The sequence below is a fragment of the Pteropus medius genome, unplaced genomic scaffold (assembly GCF_902729225.1).
Source record: "Pteropus medius unplaced genomic scaffold, Ma_sr-lr_union100, whole genome shotgun sequence".
NCBI classification, from domain to species: domain Eukaryota; kingdom Metazoa; phylum Chordata; class Mammalia; order Chiroptera; family Pteropodidae; genus Pteropus; species Pteropus medius.
The window spans coordinates 29,746,385-29,768,800 of NW_024352787.1; the positions used below are offsets into that span (position 1 = coordinate 29,746,385).

General features: G+C 44.5%; 2 protein-coding genes and 1 pseudogene across 7 annotated transcripts; 2 read left to right on the plus strand and 1 right to left on the minus strand.

Annotated features, from left to right (window-relative positions):
• Positions 1 to 8: 8 nt before the first annotated feature.
• On the plus strand, positions 9 to 13,345 carry TRAPPC14 (trafficking protein particle complex subunit 14). Of its 4 annotated transcripts, XM_039849569.1 has the most exons (12): positions 11 to 660; positions 866 to 961; positions 1,067 to 1,196; positions 1,364 to 1,450; positions 1,611 to 1,731; positions 1,833 to 1,980; positions 2,112 to 2,194; positions 2,289 to 2,452; positions 2,963 to 3,117; positions 3,350 to 3,543; positions 5,220 to 5,285; positions 12,445 to 13,345. In XM_039849569.1, exons 1-12 carry the CDS (start codon positions 250 to 252, stop codon positions 12,446 to 12,448), a joined length of 1,659 nt encoding a protein of 552 aa, XP_039705503.1. In that variant the 5' UTR covers positions 11 to 249; the 3' UTR covers positions 12,449 to 13,345. The 4 variants fall into 4 exon arrangements, with proteins under 4 accessions (XP_039705502.1, XP_039705500.1, XP_039705503.1 ...); XM_039849566.1 differs by lacking the exon at positions 12,445 to 13,345 and having other exon boundaries at positions 10 to 660; positions 5,220 to 6,313; XM_039849567.1 differs by lacking the exons at positions 5,220 to 5,285; positions 12,445 to 13,345 and adding an exon at positions 3,656 to 4,420.
• Positions 4,674 to 8,227, minus strand: LAMTOR4 (late endosomal/lysosomal adaptor, MAPK and MTOR activator 4). 3 transcript variants are annotated; one of them, XM_039849574.1, is made up of 4 exons: positions 8,079 to 8,227; positions 7,551 to 7,631; positions 5,385 to 5,502; positions 4,674 to 5,013 (listed from the first exon to the last, which is right to left on the minus strand). In XM_039849574.1, exons 1-4 carry the CDS (start codon positions 8,079 to 8,081, stop codon positions 4,916 to 4,918), a joined length of 300 nt encoding a protein of 99 aa, XP_039705508.1. In that variant the 5' UTR covers positions 8,082 to 8,227; the 3' UTR covers positions 4,674 to 4,915. The 3 variants fall into 3 exon arrangements, with proteins under 3 accessions (XP_039705508.1, XP_039705509.1, XP_039705507.1); XM_039849575.1 differs by having other exon boundaries at positions 4,674 to 5,030; positions 8,055 to 8,108; XM_039849573.1 differs by having other exon boundaries at positions 8,055 to 8,096.
• On the plus strand, positions 6,607 to 6,719 carry LOC120591962 (uncharacterized; annotated as a pseudogene).
• Positions 13,346 to 22,416: the final 9,071 nt, after the last annotated feature.

The window sequence follows — 22,416 nt, forward strand, 5'->3', positions numbered from 1 at the left end:
AGGCCACGCCCCTTCCTTTCCGCTTCCGGTTTATATCCAGTCATTCGGCCCCGCACCCGGTTCCGGCCCTGCGGGGTCTCGGTTCCGGGTTCGTTGCCCCGGTTTCCGGCCCCGGCGGGTCTCTTGGGCTGGCCTGGCCGCGCATAGCCCCCGTAGGGTGTCGGGACTACCCGGACCCACCCCAGAGGCCCCTTGCCCAAGGCAGCCTTGGCCCGCCTTGCCCCCCGGCCGCGCAGTTCTCGCCACTCCATGGAGTCCCAGTGTGACTACTCGATGTACTTCCCCGCCGTGCCGCTGCCGCCGCGCGCAGAGCTGGCGGGGGACCCAGGCCGGTACCGGGCGCTACCCCGGCGCAACCACCTCTACCTGGGGGAGACTGTCCGCTTCTTGCTGGTGCTGCGCTGCCGGGGCAGCGCGGGCTCCGGCGCCGGGGGTGGCGTGAGCTTGGGCTCCCATGGGGCCTGGGCGGAGCTGGCAACCACTCTGGCCGCCCTGGCCTCGGTTAGCGCCGGAGGCGGGGCGCCCGGGTGTGGTGGCTCCAGCAACCTGGATCCCGAACCCCCAGGGGGCGGAGATCCTGGCGGTGGGGCGTTGTTTCGAGGCTGCAGCCCCCTTCTCACTCACGGCCCTGGCCCTGCTACCTCAGGGGGAACGACCACGGTGAGCAACTGGGGTGACATGGCAAAGGGCGGTGGGGCTGTTTGCTAGGCTTCCAAGACAGGAGAGGAGAGGGATGGTGGAGGGAAGCAGAAGGCAGATGACGGATGAGGAGAGGGGAGGGCAAGAAGAACCACGCACGGCAGATCTTAAAGGGAACGCTGCGGGGCTGTCTCTCCTGACCTCTTCACCCCTTTAACACTCCCAGCTGCCTGTGGAGGAACCAATTTTGTCCACAGATGAGGTCATCTTCCCACTCACTGTTTCACTGGATAGACTGCCCCCAGGGACACCTAAGGCCAAGGTAAGATTGGCAAGGGGCGGAGCTGTTGTCCTAATTCAAATGCCCTTTCTCAGGCTGGCTGGCTCTCTCTCCCCTTGACTATGGTCTTGTGTCTCCTTTGCTTAGATTGTAGTGACTGTGTGGAAGCGGGAGGTTGAGGCACCAGAGGTCAGAGATCAAGGTTACCTGCGCTTGCTGCAGACCCGATCTCCTGGGGAGACCTTCCGGGGGGAACAGAGCACTTTCAAGGCCCAAGGTGGGGAGAATGCACGAAGAAAATGCTAGAGTCTGGAATTTGGGGGACAGAGTGGAGGGGTGATATTGGCAAGTGCTCCATCTGAGAAGAGGAAGATTATAACTGTGGGTTGGAGGTGAAGTCTCTGCTCACAGCCCATCAGTTCTTGCCTCCGCCCTTTCCTGCAGTGAGCACCCTGCTGACTCTGCTGCCCCCTCCAGTTTTGAAATGCCGCCAGTTCACTGTGGCTGGAAAACACTTGACTGTTCTCAAGGGTGAGCAGATTGGTGGCTCAAGTCTTTGGGTAACAGCAAGGGCATTGACTGGGTGGCAGTTACTCTGTGCAGGTTGGTGGGGATAAGTCTGTTTCGGGGGGATTAAGTTGGGATCTGAGGGGTCCAGACACTCTTGAGCTAAGCTAGTTACCTCCTGCAGTGCTGAACAGCTCCTCCCAGGAGGAAATTTCCATCTGGGATATCCGCATTCTCCCAAACTTCAATGCCAGTTATCTACCTGTCATGCCCGATGGCTCTGTGCTGCTGGTGGACAATGTCTGGTGAGGTTTTGGGACAGGGCTTCAAAGTGGTGGGGATGAGGGCAGGGTCAAGAGTTCTGGCATGGAAATATTTAGCTCTGTCCCCCTTTCTTCTGAACCAGTCACCAATCTGGGGAGGTCTCCATGGGCTCCTTCTGTCGGCTTCCTGGTACCTCTGGCTGCTTCCCCTGCCCACTCAGTGCCCTGGAAGAACACAACTTCCTATTTCAGCTGAGAGGGGGTGAGCAGCCACCTCCAGGGGCTAAGGAGGTGAGTATAAAGGGCTGGTGTGTTCAAGGAAAAAGTTTAAGAATCAGCAGTGGGAGGGAAAGGCCAGGGGGCGGGAGTGACTAAAGAGAGACCTCTGATACATGTGATGGTTCCCTTTGTCCCTCGTGCAGGGCTTAGAAGTCCCCCTGATTGCTGTAGTTCAGTGGTCTACCCCGAAGTTGCCCTTCACCCAGAGCATCTACACCCACTACCGGTGAGTGTATGGGAACCCTTGATGGGCACTGTCCTGTTCACCTTTGTTTCACAACACACACACATCAAACTTTCCTCTTTCTCAATGCTTCTAGCCTGCCCAGCATACGCCTGGACCGCCCGTGCTTTGTGATGACTGCTTCTTGTGAGTCCCCTGTTCGGACTTACGAGCGTTTCACTGTCACCTACACGCTGCTCAACAATCTCCAAGACTTCCTTGCTGTGAGGCTCGTGTGGACCCCGGAGCATGCGCAGGCTGGTAGGTTGCTGCCAGGCTGGGACCTTGTCCCGAAGGAGAGGAGGGGACAGGAAGAAGTCATGGAGGTGGGTGACTTGTGGCAGGCTGTGTCAGCTTTGTACATGGGTGGTCTCCAGTGTCACAGACGGAGAGTTTAGAGAGGCGGTGGGGCAGAATGATTTAAGGGCACAGATACTGAAGCTGAACTCCCTGGTATGTTTGATTTCTACCTCTGCCATTTGCTAGTTCTGTGACCTTGGGTAGGTTACTTAACCTCTCTGAGCTGCAAATCCCTCATATCTCTAAAATAAAGAAAATAATACCTCATGGGGTTGTTATGGTGATTTAAAGATTTAATGTATGTGAAGTGGTTAGAATAGACCTCAACACATAGTAAGAAAATATTAACTTGTTATTTATAAAACTTGGCAAGGTGGCTTTGAAGATCAAATGAGACTGTGCTCATGAAAGCCTTTTGTGAACTGAGGAACACTGTACATATGTTTATTAGTTGCTGTTTCTGCCCCCCAGGAAAGCAGCTGTGTGAGGAGGAGCGCCGGGCTATGCAAGCTGCCCTAGACTCCATTGTCTGCCACACGCCCCTCAACAATCTCGGCTTTTCTCGGAAGGGCAGTGCACTCACCTTCAGTGTAGCCTTCCAGGCTCTAAGGACGGGGCTCTTTGAGGTGGGCTGGGGAGGGGCTGGGCAGTGTGGTGGGTGATGCAGAATGTCGAGGTGAGAGACGTCAGAGTCGCTAGCTTCTGTGGATGAAATACAGTGGGTGGCACTAAAAAGCCAGGCAGAGGGAAGGTGGAATCTAGGTCCAACATTGGCCTGTCAAGGGGAAAGATGATTTGAAAAGAGGTCTGGGGCCTGGAAGCCAAGCAGGAATGCTGATCCGTGTCTTTCCACACCAGCTGAGCCAACACATGAAACTGAAGCTGCAGTTCACTGCCAGCGTGTCCCACCCTCCGCCTGAGGCCCGGCCCCTCTCTCGCAAGAGCAGCCCCAGCAGCCCTGCTGTCCGGGACTTGGTGGAGAGGCATCAGGCTAGCCTGGGCCGTTCTCAGTCCTTCTCCCACCAGCAGCCCTCCCGCAGCCACCTCATGAGGTATGGAACCTCGGGAGGGGTGCCATTGGACTTAATAGAGGCTGGAAATGGAGGGGAAGCAGGAAGGGGTTCTGAGGTCTAACCAGAGCCCACAGTCTCTGCCTTCCCCCAGGTCGGGCAGTGTGATGGAGCGCAGGGCCATCACGCCCCCTGTGGCCTCCCCTGTTGGCCGCCCCCTCTACCTGCCCCCGGACAAGGCTGTGCTCTCTCTGGACAAGATTGCCAAGCGCGAGTGCAAGGTCCTGGTGGTAGAGCCTGTAAAGTAGCACCGTGCCGACTCTCCTCCCTCTTACACTCCCAAAATCCAATGCCTCTGGAAGGGGTCCTCACTCTAGGCTGTGCCTCCCCTGGGGATGCCTCCCGTTATGGGTGAGGAGGCCCAACAGGGCCACCTCTCTGTGTCTGCTGAGGAAGGAAGAAGCTGTGAAATGGGCAGGTATGGCTGCAGCTCTAAGCCAACAGTATTCCCCCGACTTCCTGGGGGTGCTGGCCCCACCCCTTGGCCAGGGCAAGGGCTCTAAGAGCTCCTTTGCCCACCCTCCCCACCCCCACCGCCTTGTACCCTGGTTGTAAGTTTACAAAGTGTTTTCTCATTCCTATTAAGTTGTCTTTCCCACCTCTGACATTCCCTCCACCCACCCCAGGGCTGAGATTAGAGGGTGGTGATGGTAAAGGGACCCAGACAATGACCCTTCTGTCTCAGGGGAGATAGCTAGGTGGCCTCCTTCTGCCCCTCATGTTTACGTTTGTAGCCTGAAGCACTTTAAGTTGTATGGGCTTTTGTTTTTTTTGGTCTGTCTATTCTTGTAACTTATTCTCCAACTACTGCTTCCAAATGAAATGTGACCATTAAATGCCTATTCAGGAGGTAGAAAAATGCGGTTTGTGTGTTGGTGGCAGGAGCAGAGACCCAAGGACTCAGAATGATACCCTTCAGCATATGCACCAAATAGCTCCCCTCAGCTCCCTTCCCACCTTTTTAAATTCCTAGTTTGATATTCCCAGAGGTGGCCTAGCTCCACCTCTCTGTGCTGAGGTGCATGACTTTCTCCCTAAAAGGCAGAAGACATGGGTGTAACGACCACCACCTCCACCCCGCTAGCCCTCGCCCCAACATATATACCTGGGCCTAGGAACATCAAACTCATGTTTATTAGGAGGGAGGGACGGGATGAAGGAGGTCCCCTTGTCCTCACTCTCCTTAACACAGTGCAGAGTCCCCAAGCCTCTGTCCTTCCAGTTAAATGGGATTAGGGGAGTGGGTGAGCAGAAAGCCTTAGTTCTAGCAGCAGGCCAAGAAAGAGGTGGAGGAGGTTTGCATCTTCCTCATCTGAGAGGCTTAATCCACCTGTGCCCCTCGCACTGGGCAGGCTTAGACATCAATGGGCTCCCGGCCTCGGTTCTGCCTCTTCACCACAAACACCCTCTGTCCTGACACGGTCACCAGCAGCGTGTGTTCTCCAAAGACCACTGGAAGGGAGACATACCTTCCCCCACCCCAGGAGAGGGAAGGGAGCACAAAGTTAGTGGGGTGTGATGACTTTCATGGAGTCATAAACAAACTGGCTGGAATCAAAAGCCAAAGAAATTCAATGGTTCAGGGCTTAGAGATCTGAAGATAGGTGGTCTCTATTCAATCCCCTTCCTTCTCTTGCTTTCTCATACTTCTGATGCAGGGGTGAATCCCAAAGGGAAGAAAATGGCCAGAACCAGGGAGAGACCCCAGGAGGACATAGTGGGAGGTTGGTAATAGACAATATTTTTTTCTCTGAGAGGAGTACCCATCTCTGGGAGCACCCCACTTCCTATCACTACCACCAGGGGCAGGGGCTGGGGCTCACCTGACAGGCGCTTGAAGGGTATGTTCATGCTGTGGTGCAGCCGGAAAGCACAGGCTGTGCTGACCAGCTCAGAGATGGCGCTGGCTGCCTGCTCGTCATTCTCTAGATCTCCAGATGACTGCATGCAGACAGAGGAAGGAGGATGGCAGAAATTAGGGGAATTCCAAGAACAGTCACTTTGGCTCTAGCATTGGTACTCTCTCCCTCCATCTTTTAGCACCCCCAGGCCACCCAGTTTTGAAAAAAAACAAGCCTAAAACTGTCCTATGATGGATGTTGTTACCCCTCTTGATACTATTCTGTTTCTCATTCTTATACTGGGCTTCACCTGATAAGCAGTGACTCTCATCCACTTTTTACTGACCATTATTTCCTAATCACTTGAAACTCAATTTCTCTCCTTGTCCCCACTTATTTGATAAAACCACATTCTCAGACATCAGTGCCTACCCACCACTGACTTGTTCAAGGCTTCATCTTTTCCTCAATCTTCCCATTGTGGCCCTATCTGCAGAATTTGAAACAAATAACCCCTTTATCCTTGAACCCCTCCCTATTTCCTAGCCTTTGGGTAATGATGTGACTGTGGCCTAGACGTCCTCTTTTCTGGTGACCATTGCAACTTCTTCCTATCCTCTCAATATGGGCCTCTCACTAAGTTAATTCAGTGTCCTTTGCTCTCTTGGACATTGTGTACCTCGGTTTCCTCCTCTGTAAACTGGAGACAACAGTACTATTTTATGGGCTCTTGAAGGTTACGTGAGATAATACTGGTGAGCTGCTTAGAACATCACCTAGAAATATGTATTAACTGCTGTTATTCTAAGTCAAAGTCAATGTCTAAAGTCAAGCCATCAAAATTCCCCTTACCTCTCCCTTTCCCTGATCAATTTCTTTTAGTAACTTCCTATTAAAGTGCCATCATTCTAGGCTGGAGTCAAAGTCTAACTGGATGGAGAAGTATCTCCTCTACTATCTATCTTAGTCATTACCATGATATATTGATTCTTTAAATTCTCTTCTCTCCTTGCTCCTTCTCATTGCCACCAGCCCAGTCCCATACCTAGATTTCTGTAGCAGCCTCCCTACTGGATCCCACCCTTTCTGGCCCATCTTCACACCTAATAGAACAATCATGCTCAACAATCTCATCAGCTCGTGTTTCTGTTAAAAAATCCTTCAAAGCTATTACCCTCAAAATTAACCCAAATCTGTTAGCCTGGTCTACAGCCATCCTACCCTGAACAAGCCCGATCCCATCTGATCTCGGAAGCTAAGCAGGCCCGATTAGTACTTGGGTGGGAGACCACCTAGGAAGACCAGGTGCTGTAGGCATAATAAAATAAAATAAATAAGGGATTGTAAATTGACAAGGTCCTTACAATCTGTGAGCTCAACTAAGGGTTGCCTCACCTAAAAAACAAAAAAACAAAAAAACCCTATTAACCTGACCTTTAAAGCCTTCCACAATCAGATCTTTCCTTACCATATCCTCTTCTTCCCCCAAAATCTTGCCAAATATTTTCAACATAAACCCACCACCAGTGCAGACAGGCTGGTGTTACACTCCCACAAATACATTCACCTCTCAGCCCTGCATGCTTTTTTCTGTTCACAACCAACCAGCCTTTAAGCCCAGATAAATTCTTATATCCTCCAAGGATTCCCTGATATAACACAAATTACAACACAAAGGGTTAAATCCTTAATTTTCAGGACTCCTTTGGTAGTCTTTACCACTCACATTGCTTTCAGCTTTTAACCTTAATAAGCCTTGTCTCTCTAGCTAGATTGAAAACTTCTAGGGCACTAATTCTGTATTGTGGAACAATACTATGGAACAATTCTGTACTGTGGAACAATACTATGGAACAAAATGTAAAGCCTCTTCAATAAATACTGAATACATATTCAAGAATAACTCAGGTAATATCAGTTATCAACAAAACTAACCAGTTGTCTGACTTAGGTAAAGTTAATAAATCCTTTTACCTCGGGACAGTTAGTACACTAGGATTCTAGAGATATTTAATTATTGAAAGCCAGGCATTATATCAGTTAAGATGAAGAACTGAGGGAAATTGCGCTAAACTGGGCAACGTTACAAGGGATCACCAAGCCAGGTGTACTTGGGGGGACCCCCGCACTCCCTTGCCCAGAACGCACCGCCAGCACTGCGCCTTCACTCAGCACCAGGTAGCCAAGTTGATCTGGGATTCGCTCCAGGCCCTGGGTCAGTGCAGAAGTCTAGTAGATAAAGACGTTGTCAGTCAGAAACATTCTAGGAGGATGCTCCTGGATACTCTTCACTTGCAACCCAAGTCTCATGACAGTGCCTCCCACCACCCCACCTCTTTTCTCAACCAGGGCCCTTCCAGATCCCCTTCTCTACATGGCCCTCATCCTCTGCTCCTGGGCTCCCTCGGCCCTCCATATCCTACCTCTGCTACCCCGTGAGGCCTTCGCAGTCCCACCGTCCCGTCCAATTCCGCATGACTCCCGGTACACCATCCCACAGATCCTTCCTCAACCCTTTACGTCGTCACCCCTCCTATCTCCATTCCCTCCCTCTCCGTCCCACAGCGGGCAGAAGGACAGGGTGGAGTGTAGGCCCAAGAAGGGGCAACCGAGTAGATTAGGGAACAGGGACACGGAACCCCCAGCACGTACTCCCGCGCATGCGTCTTCACTCACCATCGCAGCCTTAGGTGCTGGGGGCGCTCCGGACCAGCTAGGTAGCTTCCGGCTCTAGACGCAGGTCACGTGTTCTCACCAGGCGGTCTTCCGCACTGCGCCGCCGCCAGACTTCAGCCCCGCCCCCAGAATGTAGATTGGAGCTTTGACTACGTCATCAGACTGAATCTGCCAGTGTAGAGAGCCGCTTCTCCCGAGTTGCTGGGTAATTGGTCCTCTACTCTTTAATACACATTACTCCGCCCCTCAGCCCCAGGGCTCCAGGAGGAGGGTGGGAGTGTTGGCGAAAGGTAGGGCGTGGAGGGGCGGAGTTGGTGGGAGGCAAGTAGACTGAGGGTATGCTCCCTGCCACCGTTGTGGGTCAGGGTTTATACCTGGGTTAGGCTGTCCCCAATTGCGACCACAAGCAAGAGAATAAAGCAAAGGTTCCCAACCCCCTGGGCGTTGGACTGGAACCGTGGGCTGTTAGGAACCAGGCTGCATAGCAGATGAGTGGCGACCAAGCAAGTGAAGCCTTGTTTGTATTTTCAGCAGCTCCCCAGCGCTAGCAGCACTGCCTCAGCTCCACCTTAGATCATTAGGCATTAGCTTCTCATAAGAGAGTTGTCCCTGGTGCCCAAAAGGTTAGGGACCATTGGAATAAAGTTAAATGATGGGACATGCATGTGAAAAGCTTTTCAAATGCTCCTCTTACTCCAGACAGCTCTCTGTTTAAGACAGGTGTCTCCTGGCAGAATGTTGTGAGGAAGGTGTGGTGGCAAATTGAGTACCCCACTGAGCAAGACAGCTTAAGTACTGAATATGCTCTGCCAGGAAAAATTAGATACAGTACTTTGTAGTTATTTTTAATACATGAGTGTCACATAGGAATTTTCTATTTTGATTTATATAGTTTCTAGACCTGCACTACTAATATGACTGAGGCAGTGTTGATGAGGTAAAATAAAGGATAATAAAACAAGAAGTAATGTTGAGGGAGGTCGTGGAGAAATTGGAGCCCTTATACATTGCTGATGGGGATATAAAGTGATGCAGCTGCTGTGGAAAACAGCAGTTACTGGAAAAGTTAAATATAGAGTTAGTGTATGCCTATTAGTTCCGCTCCTAGATATATACCTAAGAGAATGGAAAACATATGTTCACACAAAAACTTGTACGCAAATGTTTTATCCCATTATTCATAATACCCCTGAAGTGGAAACAATGGATAAATAAAATGTGGCATGTCCATACAGTGGATATTATCTAGCCAAATGAAGAGGTGAAGTACTGATACATGCTACAATATGGATCAACAAATGCTAAATGAAAGAAATCAGACTCAAGGACACATACTGTATGATTCTCTTCATTTGAAATGTCTAGACTAGGCAAATTCATAGAGACAGAAAAGAGATTAGTAGTTGCCAGGGACTGGGGGGAAGGATTAATGGGGAGTGACTGCTAATGAGTATGGGGTTTCTTTTTGGATGACAAAAATGTTCTGGAATTATATAGTGATGATGATATACAACCTTGTGAATGCAATAACAATGATCGAATTGTACACTTTAAAATGGTGAATTTTACTGTATTTGAATTATATCTCAATGATATAAAACTATCACCAGACAGTTGACCAGGATCTTGACAACGTCACGAGAAAGAATTCACGGATAAACAGTGAAGGGAGTGAAGCAATAGCTCATTTATTGAAAGCGGAAGTACACTCTCAAGAGAGCAGGCAAGCTAGAAAGGGAGCTGCCCTGCTTTACTTGTGGGGTAGGGGTTTTAGCTACTGATCTAACTAGGGAGTAGAATATTCATGATTTTGGGTAATGACTTCAGAGAAAGGAGGTGACTTTTCTTGGAATCAGGGAGACATCCCTTTTCTTGCCATGTTTGGTTTTTTTTTTTTTGAACTTTTGTGGCATCAGGTGCATGATAGGTACAGCGTTAACCACGATGTTAATTTATTATAATAGCTGTGTAATGAGGGAAGAATTAGGTCAAGGATGAATGAGGTTTGGTCTGCATATGTGTTTTTGTGGGAAAGACCACCTGCATTTCTGGGCCAGGATGCTGTGGGTTTTAGGCTCCTCTAAGGGCCTGTCAGGGCTCATGGAGACCACATCTGTGCCCCTGTGGGTTTCTTTCTTTTCTACTCACATCTGTCTACTCACCTATTCTAATGAAACTCCTGCTGTGTGAGAAGAAAATTAGAGAAGACGAATGCCTTTTAAAAAGGAAGTGTTTTTATAATATAAAATTTAAACTGGAGGAGGACATAGAGAGAGAGTTTTGTGGAGATGCTTAATATGCAAAGCCTTCTCCGACTTTAGATATTGATGACAGTTTGTAGTATAATTTTCTTTGCACATACTCTTCAGAGCATTTTCATCCATGCATTCATCTAACCTTCACATTGACCACAATTTTGTAGATGAGGAAGTGGAAACTCAAGATGTCAAGCCTTGTTCACAGGGACACAGCTGGCAAGTGGCAGAGCCAGATTCCAGTTTAGGTTTGCTGACGTGAGGCAGATGCTTTTCCATTGCTCCATAGGCCCATTACATTTATTATCATTTTAAAGCTACATTTTTTATTACCTCAGAACTTCCTGCACTCATTTTTCTTGACACAGAAGAACCCTTAGCAGGACAATGCTCATCAGCTATTATTAAAATTGTTTTATTTTCACAGACACCTTGAATCATATTAGTCATGTAGAGAGCAAAGTTTCTCATTCTTTCATTCAACAAATGTTAATTGAGCACTCTTTTTGGAATTGGAGGTATGATAGTGAATTAAAAAAAAAATATATATATATGTGTATATATATATATATATATTTTTTTTTTTCAAGATGCTGTGAGGGAGAGGGTGAGCCAGATAATAAATCGAAAAATATATAAATAAGAAAATAAATGTTAATTGGTGAGAAGTGCTATGAAGAAAAATAAAGCAGAGTTCCATTTCCATTAAGTTCAAAAACATGAAAAGCAAAATAATGTATTATTTAGGGAGATACATATATTTATATATCTAAATAATATACATCTATATGTAAAAACAATAAAGGCTCAAAGGAATGATAAAATTTGGAATAATGGTTACTACTGAGATAGAAAATGGGATGGAATAGAGAGAAGGACAGATGTTTAAAAATGTTAATAATTATTATAGACTGTGTCCCCCTCCAATTTTGTATATTGAAAACTAATTCCTCATGTGATGATATTTGGAGGTGGGGACTTTGGTAGATGCTTAGGTGATGAGGATGGAGCCTTCATGAAGGGATTAATGCTCTTATAAAAGAGCCCATAGAGTCTCTGCCCCTTCCGTAATGTGAGGACACAGTGAAAAGATGGCAGTACGTGAACCAGGAGGTAAGCTCTCACCAGACACCGAATCTGCTGGTGCCTTGATCTTGGACTTCCCAGCTTCCAGAACTATGAGAAATAACTCTTTGTTGTTTATAAGCCTCCTAGTCTGTGGTATTCTGTTATAGCAGCCTGAATAGACTATGGCAGTAATAGTCTATTTAAGTTCTAAGTTTGTGAGTGTGAATATATACATACACACTTTTTAATACATGAAAGATTTAAAAATCTTTAAAAAAAGAAAGTAGGTTTGTGACCAGCAATTTCACCCCAAGGTATATACCGAACCGAATTGTGTGCATGTGTTCACCCAAGGACATGTATTGGAATGTTTGTAGAAGCTTTATTTCTAATAATTCAAAATTGGAAACTGCCAAATGCCCATCAATGGCTGAATGGATAAATTGTGTCACATTCACATAATGGAACACTATAAAGCAGTGGCCCCCAATCTTTTTGCACTAGGGACTGGGCCTGGTGAGAATCTAATGTCTGATGATCTGAGGTAGAGCTGAAGCAGTGATGCTAGCACTTGGTGAGTAGCTGCAAATACAAATGAAGCTTCACTCGTTCCCTTGCCAGTCATCTCCTATTGTGCACCCTGGTTCCTAACAGGCCAAGAACGGGTACTGGTCCATGGCCCATGGGTTAGGGACCCCTACTATAAAGCAATGAGAACAAATGAACTAAAATGACACATAACCACCGAATGAAGCTTGATGTTGAGTAAAAGAAGTCAACTACAAAAAAGTACATTCTGGATGATTCCATTTATGTAAAGTACAAAAACAGGCAAAACTAATTTATGCTATTAGAAATCGGGATGGTGCTTATCCATTGGGGAAAGGTTAAGACTGAACAAGAAGGGTATTTCTGGGCATTGTTAATGCTGTTCCTTGATCTGGATGTTGGTGTTTTGTGTGCGTTCAGTTTGTGAAAATTTAGTGAACTGTATACTTATGATGTGAACTTTTCCTGTATGTGTATTACACTTGAATTAAAAGGTAAAAAAAGGTCGAGGACAGCCGGTCAAGATGGCTTAGAGGATGGAAGCGTTGTACATTTCCTCTTGGGACCACACCAAAATTGTTTCAAAACCACAGAGCAAGCAGTCACCTAGGATCTGGATGAGCAGAAGCCTTACAACTAAGGAGAGAATTAAGAAATCACCTTGGAACAGTAGTAATGAGCAGAGATGAGGGCTGCCTGGTCCCATGTGGGCTGAGTGATACAGAAGTTACAGAAGCTGCACTGGGCAGGTGCAAATGTGTCTCTTAAAGGGGCCGCGACCATGACTGGGCCTTCATGGTGACGGATTCACTCACCCTGAGCTCCAGCACTGGAGTGGCTGCTGGGCAGGGGGTGCCAGAGACATAAAGGGGCACACTGAGTTATAGGGCTTCATGATGAGGGCTGAAGGAGTGGCTTTCTTTGGGGCAGAAGTGCTGGCAATATTCACTGATCCTTGGATGATCTTTCCCACCCCTAGCTTGCAGACATAGACCTGCCATAGCTGAGACATCATCAAACTGGATAACAGAGGTTGCTCTGCCCAAAGGACTTCCTGAAACTCTGCCCCTTCCAACTTGTGACCCTACTCAAGTCACATCCAGTCAGGTCCTTGGCGTGCCTTGTGCTCCTTGCTGAGTAGCTCCAAGCCCCACACTGGCGGCAGCCGGCATCGGTTTCTGACATGGCCTCTTGAGGCAACAACAATCACAGCCCAGATGGCAAACCATCTGTGGATTGCTTGCTGACTCTTACCAGGTGACCCTGGAAGGGGCACAGGCTGGGGCTAAACTTGGCCTGAAGCTCAACCCTTTTCAGAGCTGTGCCACTGGGCCTTACGAAGCCACATTACTAAGATCAGGAGACTTAGGAGCTTTTCATAGTACGTAGAAACAGACACAGAAATGCAGCCAAAATGGGGAGACAGCATGTCCCACATGAAAGAACAGAACAGAGCTCCAGAAAGATATCTAAACAAAGTGGAGTCAAGCAATCTAACAGATTCAGAGTTCAAAACACTGGTTAAAAAGATGCTAAATGAACTTAGGGAAAGAGTAGTTGAACTTAGAACTTAAACAAAGAGATAAAAAACATAGAAATGGAGATGAAAATTATAATAGGGAACCAGTCAGAAATGAAGAATACACTATCTGAGATGAAGAGCACCTTAGAGGGAATCAACAGAGCGGATGAAGAGAAGGATCAAATCATCAATACAGAGGATGGGGTAGCAGAGGACACCCAGTCAGAACAGCAACAAGAAAAAATAATCCCACCAACATGAAGATAATTTAAAGAGACTATGGGACAACATCAAACATAATAACATTACATCGTAGCAGTACCAGAAGAAGAAAGAGAAAGAATTGAAAACCTGTTGGAAGAAATAATGATGGAAAACTTCCCTAACCTGGTGAGGGAAATAGACATACAATCCCAGGAAGTTCAGAGAGTCCCAAACAAGATGAACCCAAAGAGGCCCACACCAAGACACATCACAGTTAAAATGTCCCCCCCCCAAAAAAAAAAAAAAAATTAAAATGTCAAAGCTTAAATACAAAGAGAGAATCTTAAAAGCAGCAAGAGAAAAGCAGTTAGTTACTTACAAAAGAGCTCCCATAAGACTGGCAGCTGATTTCTCAAAAGAAACTTTGCAAGACAGAGGGCTTGGCACAAAATATTCAACATGATGAAAACCCAGAATCTATAACCAAGATTGCTTTATCCAGAAAAGCTGCCATTCAGAGTTGAAGGACAGATAAGGAAAAGATAAAAGAGTTCATCAACACCAAGCCAGTATTATGTTGGAAATGTTGGAGCATCTTCTTTAAGAAGAAGAAAAAATATATGTATCAAAAACATGAATAAAGGATGGCAATAACCACATATCTATCAACAAATTCTTCAAATTTTGCTCCAATCAAAAATAGGGTGGCTGAATAGATAAGAAAACAAGATCCTTACATATGCTGCCTACAAGAGACTCACTTCCGATTAAAAGACACACAGAGACTAAAAGTAAAGGGACAGAAAAAGATATTGCATGATGGACCTAGAAGTTACTGTGCTGAATGGAGTAAGTCAGTTAGAGAAAGACAAATGCCTTATGATTTCACCTACCTGTGGAATCTAAAGAACAAAACAAACAAACAAACAGAAACAAACTCAAAGATACAGAAAACATTTTGAAGGTCACCAGATGGGAGGGGGTTGGGGGAAATTGATGAAAAAGGGGAAAGAGATTAAGAAGTACAAATGGATAGTTACAAAATAAATAATCACGGAGATATAGTATAGCATAAGGAATATAGTAAATAATATTGTAATAAATATGTATGGGTGCAGAGGAGTACTAGATTTATTGAGATGATTACTTTGTGAGTTATATAGATCTCTAATCATTGTACTATACATCTGAAACTAATATAATATTGTATCCCAACTATAAGTGAAAAATAAGAAATTTTATTTTTTAAAAAATACAGGGAAGTACAAAGAAGACAATAAAAGCATCCAGAATCCAACCGGCGGGGGGAACGGTTGAGGGGGAGGATAGAGAAGGTTGGTGGTTGTGGTGGGTATGCTATTTTATATCAAGTGGGTAGAATCAGCCTCTATGATGAAGTGACAACTAAACAGAAATCTGACAGAGTGCACCATGTTGTTATTTATCTACACGGGGGAAGAATATTCTGGCGAATGCTTGTGTGACTTGTCTTAGACTATGAATTCCTTGAAGGTAGGCCCTGATCTGGCTTTAAAATTTCAGTGTTTACCTCACTACTTAGCACATTGTTAATCTAAAAATTGAAAAAAAAAAATTTTATTGTCTCAGTTGCTCCCAGGGCTTCTTCCTGGTATTAGAGACTTTTTCTTTGGCTTCATCATCTCTAATTCTGCTCTTTGCCCTTCCATGGTACTTTCTTCTTTTGAAAAGGAGGAAATAAATCCTGAAATGTGAAATAACGTGTTTTTGTCCATCCTAGTTGCAGAGCTGGCTTCCCACTTCTTGTACAAACCATTTCCACATGATCCCATTGCTCCTTCTCTCAGCCTAGTAGAACATCCTGACTGGAAACCACACATACCTTCATTTACCCCCAACTCAGCCCCTCCCAACACACACCTTGCCCCACCAGGAGTTAAGGGGCTCATACCTCGAGTGTGGCCACTTACTACACTTCACTGCAATTCTTTGTTTACCTGCCTAGCTTGTTTACATACTGAGCGGCATGGGGGTCAGGGCTGTGACATTTTCAACATTTATGCCCAAAGCACATGACTATTTCCCTGTAGTCTTTGAAAAGTGCTGGTTGAATATGTCTGGGTTAAGAGAATCAAGAAAGGCAGAATTGGGGTTGGGAAGTCTGTTGATGAATGTTTAATAGGGTAATAATCGAAAGATAAAAGGAAAGGAGGTTGTGTGTGAAAGGCAAGGAGGTCTAGTTTCAAAGCAAATAATTTTTAAAAATCTGGATTGAAGAGGAGAGTGCTAAAGGAGGCAGCAAAGACCCCAAACCAAAAGAAACTAGCCATATGTTAACCACTGTATCCATCAGGGTTCTCCAGAGAACGAGGGAGAAATAGAGACAGATTTTAAAGAACTAGCTCGTGCAATTGTGGGGCTGGTAAGTCCAGAATTTGTAGGGTAGGCCAGCAGCCTGAAAATTTAGGGAAGAGTTGATATTGCAATTTTGAGTCCGAATTCCACAGGGCAGCAGGATGGAACTTAGGCAGGGTTTCTGTTATCACAGTCTTCAGGAAAATTTCTTCTTCTCTTGGAAACCTCAGTCTTTTCTCTTAAGGCCTTCGACAAATTAGATGAGGCCCACCTACATTATGGAGGCTAATCTGCTTTTTTCAAAATTAAATATTCATCATATCTAAAAAAAGACCTTCACAGTGTACGAGAGGCAAAATTTTACCTCTACCCTTTTAGGGTTTTTAGCTGGGTCCAAGAATTAAATTGATATAAGTCAGATTAACAGGAGAAAAGCATATAAATTTATAATATAAATTTTAAGTGACACGGGAGCCCTCATAAGGAAATGAAGACCCAAAGAAATGGCAAAACCTAAATGCTTTTACACTAGTTTGAACAAAGAGAGGCAGTTGTGGAAATATGACTAAACTATGTGAGGAGTCTAAAGGAAGATAAGAATTATTTTAATAAGGCCTGTTTTATAGAATTCTCTAAGTCTCAACTTCCCATCCTTGATGAAAAGAATATTATTTTCCTCTGATATAAGGAGGACATTTTTCATGTGAGAGTTCTACCTCTAAATGTATTTAAAAATACGTTTAGCTCAAAATAATGTTTTTGTCAGAGGCATATTTTGTGGTGACATATTCTGATTAACTTCAACAGCAGCATCTAGACCGTAGCCTAGCCAAATTGACGTATAAAACGAACCTTCACAGCCATGAAAACAGAGACGGTGGGTGTACCTTTCCTGTGACAGTCTCTGTTGCAGCATTCACAGCTAGGCCTACACTCCTGAATAGTTCTTCACTCTGATTTTCCCTCTTTTACTCCCGCTCCTCACTCAAGAGTATTATGGGATAATGGAGCAAAGGGGAAGGAATGTGCTTTGTAAGTACATATTTTGCAGAAGCATTGGTGAGCCAGAAGGGAAGGAATGTATTTGAGTGTCTGTGGCCCGGCACCCTGTGAGCATTTGGAGCTCATATAATGTTGCAGTCCTTGGTTCTCTGTGGCCAAGAGGGGACAAAGCATATTTGGTATAGTCAGGCTCTCTTAAAACCCAGGTCACTTCCATTTCTCAAATTTAGCAGTATGTGAAAAACCAAAGAGAAACAGAAGCAGGATTCCAAAATTGTCGCATAATTGAAATAATTATATTTAACAAATGAATGCTTTTAACAGAGACATTACAAAGCTTTATGATTTTGATAGTCATGCAATAATTGCAGAGTTTAACAAGTTAACCCATGGTGCAGAATGCAGTAATGAGACACCAGTTAGGTTGTAAGTTGAAAGTCTCCTTCCTTTCTTATGGGCATGTCTCTGGCTAAATATATAACCAACTCCCTTTAGAGAAAATGTTCAAAACCTACATTTGAGGCTCTTTGTGAATGTAAGGCCCAGGCAAAAGTCTCTTTCACCCTGGGCTAGGCTCCAGATACGGCTTTAAAACATGCCTCAATTTCTAGTTATTCTTGTGACCCTAGGGAGGGAGATCTCAGACAGAATTAATAATGTGGTTATGAGTCACAACTTCAGTCCTGGCCTCATACTTTTTTCCCAGTTATAGATTCAACTCAACTAAATTGAAATTTCTTCCAGGACTTAAGTTTTTTTTTCCTTACGGCTAGAAAGGATTCATTTTTCATTATCGAGAACTGTTCTGATCCAGGGGCTGTGGATAAAACAGACAAAGATCTCTACCCTCATGGAGCTTATATTCTAGCAGATGGAGACAGAAAACAAGCAGTACACATGAAAATAAAATAAAATAGTATGTTAGAAGGTAGTAAGTACTATGAAAAAAAAGAAAAGCAAAAGTAGATCAGGGTAAATGGGGTCCCAAGTGTGGAAGTAAGGGGGACATGCTACAGGTCATGATAGGCCTCTCTGAGGAGACACTAAGAAGAGTCAAGAAAAGACTGGAAGGAGGTGAGGGAGTCAGCCTGGAGAGAATCCACAGCCGAGGTAACAGCCAAGGCAAATGTTCAGTGTGTGCACATGTGCATGTACGCCTGATGTACTTGAAAATCAGCAAAGAAGCCAATGTGATTAGAGCTGAGTGATCAAGTGGGAGAGTAGTAAGAGACGAGCTAAGGGAGGTAATGGGGACCAGACTATGTAGGGTTATGTAGGAATTTGATTTTTCCTTTAAGTTTGTTAAACTTTTCAAAGTCTCCCATTAAGAGCCTTTTTAGATTTTATTTTCCTAATTACTACCCTTCCATAAAAAATTAATACCATAGATATAACATAATTGTTTATATACTATGGCTTTTTGAAAGGTCATAAGCCATTGTAATATCCAAGAAAGAGAGTGAGGAGAATTTCTGAAGCAATAACCTTGCGAAGGTGAGAAAGGATAGGGTATAGTGAAGGGTTAGATAAGAATATAGGCAGTTCACCCATGGCAACAGATGGGCAGGCTGATTATATGGATGCAGATGCTGATAAGTGGATAGATTGTGGATAGGGAGTCTGTGGAATTTTTTCAAAAGTGGGAACCATGGTCATTACCTGAGAGAGAGAAGAAGAGATGGAATATTTGGGGTTTGAGGACAGACTCCCAGGTGTTCAGCCTAGAGTGAGTGGCTGAGAAAGAGTGGATGACAAAGTCATTGGTGGAAAGCAGCTCACAGAACTGAAATGTTATAGTGTTGAAAGGTTCACCTACATGGATTTTGAAATCACTGAGTGGTAGGACAGGTAGTAAATTGGAGAGATTGACCCTGAGCCAGGAGTTGACATTGTTTAGAAGTGAAAGGAAGGACATAGTAGCAGGCAGATAGCAGGAACAATTTGCAGCAGGATCTGAAAGGCCCTGTAAAATTATTAGCTTGACTGCCATTCCTGCTCAGAAAAGTGGAGCTAGGAATGAGGCAGGTGAGGGTGAGCAACTGTGACCTCTGAGGAGTAGCATGGTGAGCCAGAGTTGCAAGACCCAGGCCCAGCCAGTCAGTGACAGCTAAGTGACCAGGAAGACTGGGGAGCTAGGGTAAGGAGGGACTTTTTTTTTCTGGCTTCATTAGAAGGTGAATGTATTCGTTGGGGTGGGCATTTGTGTTTAAAGGATGCTGATGATAAGATGAAGATGTGTAAATTCCCAGAGCTGCTACTGCACATGACCTCATATGGGCTGAATGGATGGGAGTCCATTTGGTTCATTGGCACCACTGTGGACTTATTAAATAACATTTTCTTGCATTTGTGGAGGAATAGCCCTATATTACTTGTGTTCAACACTATCAACTCATCCTCTATTCAGTCCCTGAAACCTCAGCTCAGGGCTGCTATTAGAAACTTGCAAACTAAGGACATGTTCATAAACTAGGGCAATATTGTCTCAAAATTAGATGAAACAAAACCAAATAAAACAAAATTCAGGCCCACAAACATAATTTTCATTTATCTCTTTCTCAGCTAATCTTCCCTCCCCTTCATCCTTGCCTCCCATTTCATGAAAACACCCACAAGAGGCAGTCAAATTTGGTGACCGTATTCTTGCCTCAAAGAAATGACAATGTGACAACTACAGAAAAAGGGAAAAGAGTAGAAGACAGGGAAGGGGCTGAGTAAGAAACAAGAGCTATATATATTAACAGGAATAAATATCAAAAACATATTGAAAAAATTGCAGAAAGGTATTTTGTTGTTTATAAATATAGGACAATCATATACACGTACATGTGTATATACATATATATTTGATGGATACATTTTAGGGATGATATTGAACTTATATGGAAATCGCAAACATCATAATGGTCTTCTGGGAGAGATAGAAGGGAGAGCAACTGAAGAAGTATTTCATTTCTTTACACACATCTGTCATGTGTATAGCAAACTACTACAGTTTGGTAGGCATTTTATTATTATTCTCTTCTTCTTTTTTTTTTACTTAAAATGAGGATCATCATTTTATTACCTCGCATGGTTTTTGTGGACAGGAATTTGGAGAGAGCTTGGCTGTTTCGTTCTGGCTCAAAGTCTCTATCAGTCTGCTCAGACTGCCATAACAAGTCCAAAATCAAAGTGTCAACAGGATTGGTTTGTTGCGACACTTCTCTTCCTGGCTTAAGATGACTGACTTCTCACTATGTTGTCACATGGCCTTTCCTGTGTGCAGGTGAATACAGAGTGATCTCTGGTGTCTCTTTCTCTTCTCCCTGGCTTTATTGAAATATAATAGACAATTAGTTGCTCGTATTTACATTGTACAATTCAATGAGTTTTTTTTTTCAATTATAGTTGGCATATAATAATATATTCTTTTCAGTTGTACAGCATAGTGCTTAGAGATCTGTATAACTCACGAAGTGGTCACCCCACTAAATCTAGTACCCCTATTCCCCCTTACATGTTTTTTATAACATTATAAACTATTTTCCTAAGCTACACTTTATATCTCCATGCCTATTTTGTAACTATCCATTTGTACTTCTTAATCCCTTTGCCCTTTTTTGCCATCCCCCTGCAACCCCCCTCCCATCTAGGGGCCCTCAAAATATTCTCTGTATCTATGAGTTTATTTCCATATTTTTGTTGCTGCTGCTTTTGTTCTTTAGATTCCACACGTATGAGAAATCATGCGATATTTGTCTTTATCTGACTTATTTCACTCAGCGTAATACCCTCTAGATCCATCAAGGCAATATCTTTTTCCATCCCCTTTCTTTTCAGTCTGTGTGTGTCCTTTAATCTGAAGTGAGTCTCTTGTAGGCAGCATATGTAGGGGTCTTGTTTTCTTACCCATTCAGCCACTCTGTCTTTTGGTTAGAGCACTTAATTCTTTTCCATTTGAGGTACTTGTTAATAGGAATGTAGTTATCATTCTTTAATCCTGTTTTTGATACATGTTTTTTTTCTTCTTAAAAAAGCCCCTCCAACATTTCCTGTAATACTGGCTTGTTGTTGATAAATTCCTTTAGCTTATTTTTGTCTGGGAAGCTCTTCATCTGCTGTCCTTCGACTCTAAATGATAGCTTTGCTGGGTAAAGTCCTGGGTTTTCATCATGTTGAATATTTTGTGCCAAGTCCTTCTGTCCTGCAAAGTTTCTTTTGAGAAAATAGCTGCCAGTCTTATGTGTGTTCTTTTGTAGGTAACTACTACTTTTCTCTTACTGCTTTTAAGATTCTCTCTTTGTATTTAACCTTTGACATTTTAATTATGATGTGTCTTGGTGTGGGCCTCTTTGGATTTATCTTTTTTTTGGACTCTCTGAGCTTCCTGAAGTTGTATGTCTATCTATTTCCTTCACCAAGTTAGGGAAGTTCTTTATCATTATTTCTTCAAATAGCTCTTCAACTTCTTGTTTTCTTTCAAGTACCTCTATGACATGGATATTTTTGCATTTAATTGTGTCCCATAGGCTCCTTAAATGATTATTATAGTCTTGGCTTCTTTTTTCTTGCCGTTCTGATCGAGTGTCCTTGGCTTCCCCATCCTCTATGTTAGTGGTCCGATCCTCTTCTTTATCCTCTCTGTTGTTTCCCTCTAATATACTCTTCATCTCAGATAATGCGTTCTTCATTTCTGACTGGTTCCTTTTATCATTTCCATTTCCATTTTTATGTTTTTTATCATTTGTTAAAGTTCTCACTGAGTCCATCTACTCTTCCCCTAAGTTCATTCAGCATCTTTATAACCAGTGTTTTGAGCTCTGCATCAGTTAGATTGCTTAACTCCATTATTCCTGGATCTCTGTTCTGTTCTCTCATATGGTTTGTTTCTTTGTCTTCCCATTTTGGCTGCCTTTCTGCATCTGTTTCTATGTCCTAAGCAAAGCTCCTAAGTCTCCCAGTTTTATTGGCATGGCTTTGTGTAGTAGGTGTCCAGCAGCACAGTCTCGAGAGGGGTTCGGCTGCAGGCCAATTTTAGCCCCAGCCTGTGTCTCTCTGGGGCCACCTGTTAAGATTCAGCAAGCAATCCACAGATGCTGTGCTTGTAGTTGTCTCAAGAGGCCACACCAGAAGCCGAGGCCAGCTGCCACCAATGTGAATCTAGACCCTGCTCAGCAAGGGGCACCTGACTAAGCGAGGACACACCTGTATGTGGCTTGGGTGGAGCTGCGAGTTGGGGGAGGTGGAGTTTCAGGAAATTCTGTGGGTGGAGGGACCTCTGTTATCCAGTTTGAAGATTTCTCAGCTATGGCGGCACTGCATCTGCTCATTGGTGATGGGAGAGGGCTCAACAAAGGAATAATGGATACTGCCGGCACCTCTGCCTCAGAGAAACCTTGCCTCCAGCCCTCGCTCTGACAAT